Genomic DNA, 12,623 nt, shown 5'->3' on the forward strand with positions numbered 1-12,623 from the left:
GGTCAAACAGGGAAATGGTTCATTTTCCACCATTCCATTTTTCCCATAGGGGATTATAGAAACACTTAAAATAAGGACTGAGTTTCGTGTAGACTTACCCTGGTGTGACGTTTTGATAACCATTTAAGTCTCTCTCGGGCAAGGTGACTTTCATCAATATATTCAGCTCTATTTACTCTGATTCGAAAATGCCAATTAGAATCAAAGTAGACATTATGCAAAACTACAAATCCCTACAAATGCAAGCTCCTGCATATTATCTCTAGCTGACACCTTTGCTAACAGGTCAGTCAGTGGTGACCCGTCATTCAGGGCAGGTGGGGCAGAGCAAACAAACTGGGATGTTTCTGTTTTGCATGTTATTTTGGCATTAATACATGTCACATATCAGTTTGCAAACAATGTCATTTTTATTTATTTATGAGTTAATAAAGCTACATACAAACTTGGTCTCTTTTTTGCTTTCTTGAGTAAGGCAGCCTAGCTCAGTGCTTTCTCTAATGGTGGGGCAGCCAACGGAAAATACGGAGCGTAGGGGTTGGTAATGTTCTCTAGTTGCATCGTGATTGGCTCAGTGTTCTGTCGCTCATGGGAACACTACCTCACAGCCAAATCTAAGGGTAGAGCTCGAAAATTCAAGCCCCTTGGGTGCTGCCATAGAGTTACAGTGGGGAAAAAAAGTATTTAGTCAGCCACCAATTGTGCAAGTTCTCCCTCTTAAAAAGATGAGAGGCCTGTAATTTTCATCATAGGTACACGTCAACTATGACAGACAAATTGAGAATTTTTTTTCCAGAAAATCACATTGTAGGATTTTTTATGAATTTATTTGCAAATTATGGTGGAAAATAAGTATTTGGTCACCTACAAACAAGCAAGATTTCTGGCTCTCACAGACCTGTAACTTTTTCTTTAAGAGGCTCCTCTGTCCTCCACTTGTTACCTGTATTAATGGCACCTGTTTGAACTTGTTATCAGTATAAAAGACACCTGTCCACAACCTCAAACAGTCACACTCCAATCTCCACTATGGCCAAGACCAAAGAGCTGTCAAAGGACACCAGAAACAAAATTGTAGACCTGCACCAGGCTGGGAAGACTGAATCTGCAATAGGTAAGCAGCTTGGTTTGAAGAAATCAACTGTGGGAGCAATTATTAGGAAATGGAAGACATACAAGACCACTGATAATCTCCCTCGATCTGGGGCTCCACGCAAGATCTCACCCCGTAGGGTCAAAATGATCACAAGAACGGTGAGCAAAAATCCCAGAACCACACGGGGGGACCTAGTGAATGACCTGCAGAGAGCTGGGACTAAAGTAACAAAGCCTACCATCAGTAACACACTACGCCGCCAGGGACTCAAATCATGCAGTGCCAGACGTGTCCCCCTGCTTAAGCTAGTACATGTCCAGGCCCGTCTGAAGTTTGCTAGAGTGCATTTGGATGATCCAGAAGAGGATTGGGAGAATGTCATATGGTCAGATGAAACCAAAATAGAACTTTTTGGTAAAAACTCAACTCGTCGTGTTTGGAGGACAAAGAATGCGGAGTTGCATCCAAAGAACACCATACCTACTGTGAAGCATGGGGGTGGAAACCTCATGCTTTGGGGCTGTTTTTCTGCAAAGGGACCAGGACGACTGATCCGTGTAAAGGAAAGAATGAATGGGGCCATGTATCGTGAGATTTTGAGTGAAAACCTCCTTCCATCAGCAAGGGCATTGAAGATGAAACGTGGCTGGGTCTTTCAGCATGACAATGATCCCAAACACACCGCCCGGGCAACGAAGGAGTGGCTTCGTAAGAAGCATTTCAAGGTCCTGGAGTGGCCTAGCCAGTCTCCAGATCTCAACCCCATAGAAAATCTTTGGAGGGAGTTGAAAGTCTGTGTTGCCCAGCGACAGCCCCAAAACATCACTGCTCTAGAGGAGATCTGCATGGAGGAATGGGCCAAAATACCAGCAACAGTGTGTGAAAACCTTGTGAAGACTTACAGAAAACGTTTGACCTGTGTCATTGCCAACAAAGGGTATATAACAAAGTATTGAGAAACTTTTGTTATTGACCAAATACTTATTTTCCACCATAATTTGCAAATAAATTCATTAAAAATCCTACAATGTGATTTAGTGGAGTTTGGAGTGTGACTGTTTGAGGTTGTGGACAGGTGTCTTTTATACTGATAACAAGTTCAAACAGGTGCCATTAATACAGGTAACGAGTGGAGGACAGAGGAGCCTCTTAAAGAAGAAGTTACAGGTCTGTGAGAGCCAGAAATCTTGCTTGTTTGTAGGTGACCAAATACTTATTTTCCACCATAATTTGCAAATAAATTCATTAAAAATCCTTCAATTTAATTTTCTGGATTTTTTTTCCTTATTTTGTCTGTCATAGTTGACGTGTACCTATGATGAAAATTACAGGCCTCTCTCATATTTTTAAGTGGGAGAACTTGCACAATTTGTGGCTGACTAAATACTTTTTTTCCCCACTGTACATTGGAAGTGCCCATCCAAGAAGGTTGAAGGTCATTGGCCACAGATAAAATGACGTCAAATCAAGTTAAATCTACAGCTGCTTTGATTGGACTGATCATGTCAACATCATCATTTCAAAATATTAGCTAGCAAGCTAGCAGTCATCAGCATGAATCACGTCGACAATCTACTGGCAAATATTTTTTAATCCTTGTTATATGAAGGTAAGTTATAGATCAAACGTATCGGTGCTCATCGGCCATTGGACATAAACATTACACAACAAGTTGGAAATCGCAAATTCAGCAATGAGTGGATGGGAAGGAGTCAGTGGCGAACTGCAAGCATTGCAAAGCAATCACTAGCCTGCTATTCAGTGGAGTCGGTGTGTGGTCCCAAATCTGGGTTTAAGGGTCTCTTTTCCAAGCTTAAAAGGATAAACATTCAACATTGGCCATGGTGTCGATCCATCATGACTTCTGCCGCGCTCAAAACAACTGGAAACTCAGAACTGGGAAATCTGATTTTTAGTGAGTTCAAGACAACTGGGAACTCTGAAAAAAATTAGCTCCAACTGGGGAAAATACGTTTTGAACGGTCATCCAACTTGGAATTGCAAGTCGGGAACTCGGGCCTCTTTCTAGAGCACCGAACTAAAGATCACTGATGTCATCATGATTCAACCTTGCTTTTTTTCAGAATTCCCAGTTGTCTTGAAAGCACCATAAATCCAGAGAATGCCAGACTTTACATTTGTAAATTTTGTAACCTTTTTTTTACTTTTATTTTTTTAGTCATTTAGCAGGTGCTCTTATCCAGAGCGACTTACAGTTAGTGAGTGCATACATTGTCATACTGGCCCCCTGTGGGAATCGAACCCACAACCCTGGCGTTGCAAACGCCATGCTCTATCAACTGAGCTACACGGGACTGTGTAGCTACTTTGATGACAAAGTATGACAAAATTTGCCCATAAAGGACCACCGCGCCACCTTTCTGTTCAAGTGAGCACAGCCCAACCAGGTGAGTCAAAAAATTTATTGTGTGCTGCAGCATAAATTATGTAATATGCCACGGAGATATGTATACTGTAGCTAAAAAAGTAATACTAAGTGTATGTTGTGTAGTAAGCTGTTAGTAGCCCATGTTCCTCACCCTAATAATTTGGTCCCGTTTCCCCTCCTAATTTCGCGTACTGTTCTGACTTGTTGGTGCACATGTAGCCTATAGCCTGTTTTAGAGAAAAGTAATCATCGAGTGTTGTATTCGGCGCATGTGACAAGTACAATTTGATTTCATTTGTCACCTTTATGGTGCAATTAATGTATTGTTTAGTGTTGTGTAATGGGTTTGCTGGCATACATCTACTTTTTTATTTATTTAGTTTGCCCCACCAAGATTTACATGCTAAAATCGCCACTGGTGTCAATTTAAAACACAGCCCTTATTTTAAGAGTTTCTGAAATCCCCTATGGGGAGAAATTAATGGTGGAATAACGATTAGAACCATTTCCCTGTTTGACTGCTAGGTTTTATGGGTTTCATGACTCATACTGTGGTACTCTATTCGCGCCGGCTGTCGGTTAGACTCATTTTCTGCTACATTTGATAAGCTACTTTTCATTTAAGTTTCATTTCGCTAGTCCCTCGAGCCCACTCACTCTAGAATGAATGATATGCATCTTCTATCATTACAAAGTAGCCTATGCTTACCTGGCAGAATGATATCAATATCGATGCAAACTCTACCATCACATGTGCGCTACAAAAATACCTCTAAACAGCCTCTTGCTAGGTGCACACTTGAATTAAAGGGGAACAAAACCTTTTAATTTCTTTTTCAACAATGTGGGCTATTTATTTCCTTTTTCAATAAAATGCATAATTTGAAAAACAAACATTGTGGCAATTCATATCTTGCAGTAAATAAGACTTTAACTCCAGAGAAAAAAAGAAAATAACTTTATTTTGATGTTCAAATGTTGGTGGGGTTAAATGTGGAATGCCTGATCAAGTGCACAGCCAACACTTCATGTCCTTTCAAAGTACGAGGTCACCCTTCTAACTCCGTTCTATGAATTAATTGATTAATAGTTGCCAAAACCTTGCCACAGTGCCAAAATAAGGTACGATTTCTAAATTTCCGCATAATATTTAGTGTGTATTGACTTATGAATGAACTGCTTTTAAAAATAAATAAATACAAATACTGTGACTGATCTATCCTAGCTACTGAGCTAACCATTGTTAATCTTATTAAATGATGCTATACAGCCAAAACAACAGTATCTATTGCTAGACTAGAGATATGCCCTAGCTATAGATAGTCAGTGGTTGCACATCTAACTAGCTGGAATGAAGCAAGGGTGTGAATAGTAGACATGCAAGTGTATCCTTTCACTGTTTACAACAGGTCTGCAGCTACCCAGACCTGTCTGATCAGCCTGATGGGGTGCTGTGGGTTTGTCCAGTTTACACCTGTGTAAATCTGTGTGTCTATATAGCAATGGAATTCAATATCCAACCAATGCCTCAAGTGTCGTGCTGTAGGTCCACCACACACCCGAAGGGTTTTGGGTTCCTGTCCAGAAACAATACCCCTAGACACTTGTGGAGATCTGAGACAATTGGACAGGTGTAAGCAATACCGCCAAAATTCCACCAAGCCTATCAGAGGTTAAAGGTAGCGTTCCCACGATGTCACCACCCATCAATCCCGCTCAGCTCTCCGCAAGTGTCTAGACTCTGGGCAGTAGGGGCTAGGGGTTGTTTCTGGACAGGCCCTGGGCATTATGGTAGGTCAGTCTGGCACTGTCAAAAAATATTAATAGCTGTCATACTTGTTTCCTCTGTCCTTGGGAGAATCTCAATTGCATTTCCATGATTCGTTGCATCCTCTCTCCTCGTCTCCTTCTCAAAACCCATTGAATGAGAAGGTCAGAGTTCCCTCACCTTATCCAATGGGTTTTGAGAAGGAGGCGAGGAGAGAGGATGTGAGGAATGAAGGAAATGCAATTGAGATTCTCCCCTTGTTTCCACCGTTCCTCACCTCCCTCTCAAAGCACATGGGGGAGAGGGAAGGTTCCTCTCTTCAGGCTCCAATGCACTTTCAAGGGGAGGCAAGGAGTGGAGGAAACAAGGACAGAGGAAGCAAGAATGTGATGTCTAGTTTTCTTACACACACACGCTGCTTGAAGAGGTTACTGATTATAATGACATCATTATTGATTATTATTGTCAACAATTTTGTTGACACAACCCATTGTATTAAATTATTATATCAACTATTAAAATATATAGAAATGCTGTTTTATCTTTTGCATTCTTCTGGAAGGTTGAGCATAGCAATAAATGATAGAGAAGTTGACTAAAGCACAAACAGACCTGGCTACTAGGCATGGCAAGGAAACATGCAGTGTCCATGTTTCATGTGACATTTTGAATGACATGTAGATGTTTTGGTGTTGCTAGGAGTTATGGCCTCATTCTGCCTATCTAGACTCTTATTCCTGTAACTACACATGTGAAGCTGCAAGAAAATCATGTTTAAATGTTGTCAAACCATTTAGAAATGTTGACCCTGATGTCACACATTTGCCCATTTATTGATAGAAATACCTATTTCAGATGGAGTCAAGGCATTTAGAATGTACCGGAGGCCACCGAAATAGAGCTCCTTCTGCAAAAACATTGAACGCCCCCTGGACCACCCTGGGCTTGGGGCACCTGGCTGGCTACTTTTTCTATTTGCTGGCTACTATGTTATTGTGGAAAACACAAGTACCATAAGAATACATGGCCATTTGCTACTATAACTGCACATGAGCAAAGCCAAATATGTATGTGAATGCCAATGTTTTTTGTTTTTTTTTGGGGGGGGGGGGCATATGTTAGACTCGGTGCATGCTCAGTTGTCCGGTTGTCCACACTCTTGATCATGTTAGCGGTAGGCTATGTTCTTACTGCATGAATTTGTTCACACAGAAGTCAAAAGTAGATGGGCATAGGCCCTAAGTGTTGTTTAACGTTTTAATTTGATCTCTCAGTTAGGTTATGTAAGGGACGCTTATTTATCATTATATAGGTCTAGACCTCTTCACTGACTCTCCTTCTCTTCACACATTAACATTGACATTTTAGTCATTTAGCATTAACCAAACCAACCACATCCCCTTCTTCCTTTTTAAAGGAACTGCCCAGTGTTTCCAGATTTCTATGAAAGATGATCTGTAATTACTTACAATATGAGTGAAATCCTTCCAAATTTTTTAAATTAATTATGTTAAAAAGCAGCTTTTGTGTTTGAATGGGTGTACCCCAACAACAGAATGGTGGGGCGTATACCGGTTGTTAAAAATATTCATGCAAGTAGACCACTGATTGGCCAGCTCATCCTCTAGACCGCTGGTTGGCCAGCTCATCCTCCTCAGGAGTATGACATCATACTCTATGAGGAAATGGCAAGCATTTTTGAAATGTCTGTGTGAGATACAAGTTTGAGGTGGGGTATTTGAAGTGTTGTTTTTTTTCTCTCTATTTTATTCTTTGGCCACATGAGTATAGGACTAGTCAATAACATTATTTGAGTATGAGTTAACAGATTATGAACTTTTTAAAAGTGATATTTTCACTGGACAGTTACTTTAAAATCTGACTGACTACATATGTGTTTCAGCGTGTTCGATGAGATCAGTTTTAAACAAGATGTTATTTTGAGATGCAAGATCACTGATTCTGTACAGTCAATGTAGTCTATCTCAAACACACACTTTCTGTCTCGTAGGTCACATGAGGGACCCCAACAACCAGGTGCAGGTGGTGAAGAACCTTCGTATCAGCGTCAACAACGTGGTGACACGCCCTTCTGTCCCTGCCTCCGGCATCCCTGGCCATGCCCAGCGACGGCTGCTCAGCGAGGTGGTGTCGACATGCCAACCGGCTGAAGGTGGCGTTTCCAATGTCATAACTGCCGGCGACTATGACCTCAATATTAGTGGTGAGTAAATCAAGAAGAGGGGTGGAGGGTGGGTTTAGAAGCGGGAGTGTGGGCAAGAGATGGACTGAGTGACATGGAAGGCCAAAAAAAGAGGTGATGGAGAGAATGAAAGGGAGAGAAGACATGGGGTGCATTCGATTTAGTTACAGTGCATTCAGAAAGAATTCACACCCCTTGACTTTTTCCACATTTTGTTGTTACAAGGTGGGATTTAATTGCCATTTTTTGTCAACGATCTACACAAAATACTCTCAAGATGGAAGAAAAATTATAACATTTGAAAAAAAAGCAAAAAGCAAACCCTTCAAATTGGTTGTTGATCATTGCTGGACAACCATTTTCATGTCTTGCCATAGATTTTCAAGTAGATTCAAGTCAACTGTAACTCGGCCACTCAGGAACATTCACTGTCTTCTTGGTAAGCAACTCCCGTCTAGATTTGGCCATGTGTTTTAGGTTATTGTCCTGCTGAAAGGTGAATTAATCTCCCAGTGTCTGGTGGAAAGCAGACTGAACCAGGTTTTCCTCTAGGATTTTTGCCTCTGCTTAGCTCCATTCCGTTTCTTTTTTTATCCTGATAAACTCCCTAGTCCTTAACGATTACAAGCATACCTGTAACATAATGCAGCCACCACTATGCTTGAAAATATGGAGAGTGGTACTCTGTAATGTGTTATATTGGATTTGCCCCAAACATAACACTTTTATATTGAAGAAAAATGTTAATTGCTTAGCCAAATTTTTTACCAGTATTTCTTTAGTGCCTTGTTGCAAACAGGTTGCATTTTTTTGAATATTTGTATTCTGTACAGGCTTCCTCTGTTTCACTGTCAATTAGGTTAGTATTGTGGCGTAACTACAATGTTGTTGGTCCAACTTCAGTTTTCTCTTATCACAGACATTAAACTCGTAACTATTTTAAAGTCACCATTGACCTCATGGTGAAATCCCTGAGTGGGTGGTTTCCTTCCTCTCCGGCAACTGAGTTTGGAAGGACGCCTGTATCTTTTGTAGTGACTGGGTATATTGATACACCATCCAAAGTGTAATTAACTTCAGCATGGTCAAAGGGATGTTCAATGTCTACTTTTTATTTTTTACCAATCTACCAGTAGATGCCCTTCTTTGCGAGGCATTGGAAAACCTCCCTGGTCTTTGGTTGAATCTGTTTGAAGTTCACTGCTCGACTGCAGGACCTTACAGATAATTGTATGTGTGGGGTGCAGAGATGAGGTAGTCATTCAAAAATCATGTTAAACACTATTATTGCACAAAGTGAGTCCATGTAACTTATGTGACTTGTTAAGCACATTTCTTTACTCCTGAACGTATTCAGGCTTGCCAGAACAAAGGGGTTGAATACTTATTAACTCAACATTTCAGCTTTTAATATTTAATTAATTAGTAAAAATTTCAAAAAACATAATTCCACTATGACGTGTGTAGGCAAGAGACAAAAAAATCTAAATGTTAGCCATTTTAAATTTCAGGTTGTAACAACAAAATGTGAGAAAAGCCAAGGGGTGTGAATACTTTCTGAAGACACTGTATGTCAAATTGTTTTGTGCTGTATTTGTAGCCCTGGTTGTCCTGAAAATAAAATGGTTAAACACTTAATTTTTAGGCTAAATATAAGGGCTGTACATGCAGATAAATGAAAGTCAGATAAATGAAAAGCTGATTTTTGGGATTGATAGGGTTAAGTGTTTATAAAATAATTCCCTCAACATTTCTATGGTTGTATTTTGGCTAGGCTACTCTGAAACAAGGTAAGACATGCTTCATAAAATGACATAAAACGTCCAGTTTTTAAAGAACTTAGTTCATGGTCAAGTACATAGTTTCAAAATGCTGACTGCCTTCACTCAGATTCAAGGTGGGTGATGTGCGGTGCGCAACATGCACGGTCCTTCACTCCAGTCTTGTGACCATTTTAATCTGAACGAACCATGCCTCGAGTATGTCGACAGAATCATGCCTTTTAGACGTTAATGTTAATTATCCTTCATTATATTTTGTCAAGCATGACTGGCGTTCAGCTATAAGTCTCGTTAAAGTTTAGCTACATTTTCTGGCACCTCCCTCATGTCTGCATCTTTTTGGACATGAGGCTGTAGCCAATATGCATATCACCTACACTTTGACATGTAGGCTTTTTTATTTATGGAGGCCTACATGAAAAATTGATTTGAATATTATTCCAATGTTGACCTTTGATCCAATTCTGATCTGAGTATTTGTTTGAATTGTATTTATTTTTTCTTATCCCGGACAAGCGTTAATGTCGAGCCCTGGGCTTGTTGTGTTTTCTATGCAAGATAAATATTCCTCTCGAGGCGCATTCAAGTTATGAGTGCCATAGGGAGGGAAACATGCATTCTGACAAGCAGTCAATGCACAACAATTCTTGCAATTGTGGGGGAAACAGTAGTTTTAAATGCCTTTGTTAAAAAGAGGGTGTTCTCAGCTTTCCATTCCTACTTTATTTCTCAACTTCTAAATATGCACGAACTGCACTGTTTTAAATCCAGTTCTTTTTTTGCAGCAGCAGCATGGTTAATCATGTTACTGCTCTGCAATTCACTGTGAGTGCATAAGGGAGAGTGGGGCTAAATGTAACATGAGTCAATTGTAGGGTAACTTGGGGTAAAACACCACCCTACTAGTGATGGGGAAAAATTGATAGTAGATCGGGATATTATTTTTGACGATGTATCGCTTTGACTATATTGCTATATATTTTTGCTTGTGCTCCATCTTTTTAAATAGGGAGCCAATTTGTTTTCAGCACTTTTATTTCAATGACTGATAAAGCTCTCTTGTCCCTCTGCAGCAGACATATAGTGAGCAATATGTTTGGAACATCGAATTGCAATACATATAGAATCGTGACAATTACAATACATATCGTATCGGCATCTAAGTATTGTGATAATATCGTATCGTGAGGTACCTGGCAATTCTCAGCTCTACATCCTACTTGAAAATAATTTTAAGTGACTTACAAAATTGTGACGAGACAGATTAAAACATTTTGTTGAACAAGAATAGTGGCAACCAGGGAAGTGTTGGGGAAAGATATGGTGACATGAAGTGGTTTTTGTGAGAAGTACAGGCAGAGGCGTGCTACCCCAAGTTACACTAACTGGTAGGCCTACATTATATTCACTGTGTTTATGCAAGTTTTTTGGGACATAATTCATCAGTATGATGCTAAATGGTTAAAAGATCACATTTGGGATCTAGCTGATGATTAGCCCAATAGGGTAAATGCAGATGGGCAACCCCATGCTTCAGCATATTTATTTATAACCACTATGCTGCATCAGTTGGGCTACAGGTGACAATGCTTATTGCTAATAGCATACCTTATAATACGGGCCTTGCATGGTCCAATATGTTCAAATAATTGTACTAATATGTTATTGGACTCATTTCTGGAAGTAGAAAATATATTTTGGACAGCCTATCTCCAGGGCTACACAGTGTAAGTGGGGCAATATTTTCATGTTGCACTCCTTTTAGTTCTCATTAAATGCTTTCAATATTTGTATATGTATTTCTACAGTTTATAGTTGGTTTGAGGTTTTTAAGTCATTGAAATTTGGAGCTATTGAAATGTAAATATTGTCCCATGTACATTGTGTAATTTCCTAACAACCCCATAGGGATATCCAAAGACAAACCATATTTACCACGGCCATTACAATCAGGTCGCATGCTGCCAGCTGTAGGCAGGATGGAAATAAACCCAACCCAAGAAAAACTGTTGCGTCGCCTTGATTCTGTGCCATAACATTTTTTTCTAATCATCTCGCCAATCTCCGATTTGTACGACACTGATTTTATGTTCAAAACTATCCTATTTACACTTTGTACTCAATTTTTGTCACTAGAATACATGTTTCTGACTCCTATCAATGCCACATAGGCCATTTTCAAAAGAAGTTGCTTTTTTTGTCCAGTTGGTCTTTAACTCTTTAAATGGCACACCAATAAAAACATATCAGAAATTATTTTTCTGCTAAATATGTTTATTTAGACTGCGTATAGGCCATACATGAAGAATTTGTTTGCATTATTTAAACTTTGATAGATAATGCATTGCAAACATCTCCACGAGCCAGTTGAGTTGCCCAAAAGATGCCCCTGATGCGAGCCATTTCATGTGACAGAGATGAACATCACAGTTTGAAACTTAGAGGGAAAATGTTAATATGCAACCACTAGGATGGGTCGTTAATATGACTAGGATTGTGCCTTTTGGCTTCTGGACAACAAAATAAAGTTGATATGAAAACCAGTGGAACAGGAGAGAAATGCTGTGAAACTTTTTTGGTTACTAGCTTAGCTGTTAGCTGCTTCGTGCTGCTCCTCTCTCTCCCACTGCTCCCTGCAGCCTGCGTCTGTGAGTTGCCTAGCAACAAGTCTCCGCTCTGGCTTGCTCACTCTGAGTAGAGACCACCATTAGTTGATTTTAGAAAGCTACTTTCTAACTCTATAAACTCACTGTACATTATTTTCGGCAAAATAATAATTCCGGTCCATCAATACCGTTTCTGTTTTATGACTGAGATTTGTTAAATTCTGACACCAATTTAATTCCACGCAATTATTCAAATGACCCTATAGGCTGATAAGCATGACCAGTCAATTTTATTTGAGCTACTAACGGTTAACATCCCTACAAGGAATAGAAAAATGCCACATCTTAGAAACAATCTGAATTCACCCATGGGGAGAAAGACACTCTGGAGGAGAGCATTGTTTCTGTCTGCAAAATTAGTGCAGTCAAAGTAAAACTGAGAAGTTGGGCTTGGGCAGCCACAAGCCATAGCTGACTCCGTTGAATACACAGTACAACCAAAGATGTTATCTGTGGTACAACCTCAGTCCCTTCTAAATTCCTATCGCGTCAAATCAGCCTCAAGTCCATTGCGCGCTAGATGGCGCTGTCGAGTGAGATTAAACATCATTGAGCAAGCAAACACTGCTACGAGAGCGCAGAGGATGAGTGCCGCGAGAGCGAATACATTTGGTCGAGAGCGAGCAGAGGGTGTCCCGCAAGCCGGCAGGCCAAACTTAAGAGCTTGCAAGTGTGACTTTGGGTGAGCAGAACATCATTGCCGCAGATCACCTTTGAGTT

The 12,623-nt window shown here is 40.1% G+C and overlaps 1 protein-coding gene across 2 annotated transcripts in view; it reads left to right on the top strand.

The window, feature by feature from the left end:
• Window positions 1-12,623, top strand: part of LOC121540040 (trafficking protein particle complex subunit 8) — a 59,282-nt gene that overhangs the window by 1,922 nt on the left and 44,737 nt on the right. For both annotated transcript variants that reach the window (XM_045207695.1, XM_045207696.1), the window contains exon 2: window positions 7,265-7,477. In XM_045207695.1, coding sequence (XP_045063630.1) covers window positions 7,265-7,477 — 213 coding nt within the window. The remainder of the gene's footprint in view (window positions 1-7,264; window positions 7,478-12,623) is intronic.

Source organism: Coregonus clupeaformis, chromosome 26 (genome assembly GCF_020615455.1).
Source record: "Coregonus clupeaformis isolate EN_2021a chromosome 26, ASM2061545v1, whole genome shotgun sequence".
Classification (NCBI taxonomy): domain Eukaryota; kingdom Metazoa; phylum Chordata; class Actinopteri; order Salmoniformes; family Salmonidae; genus Coregonus; species Coregonus clupeaformis.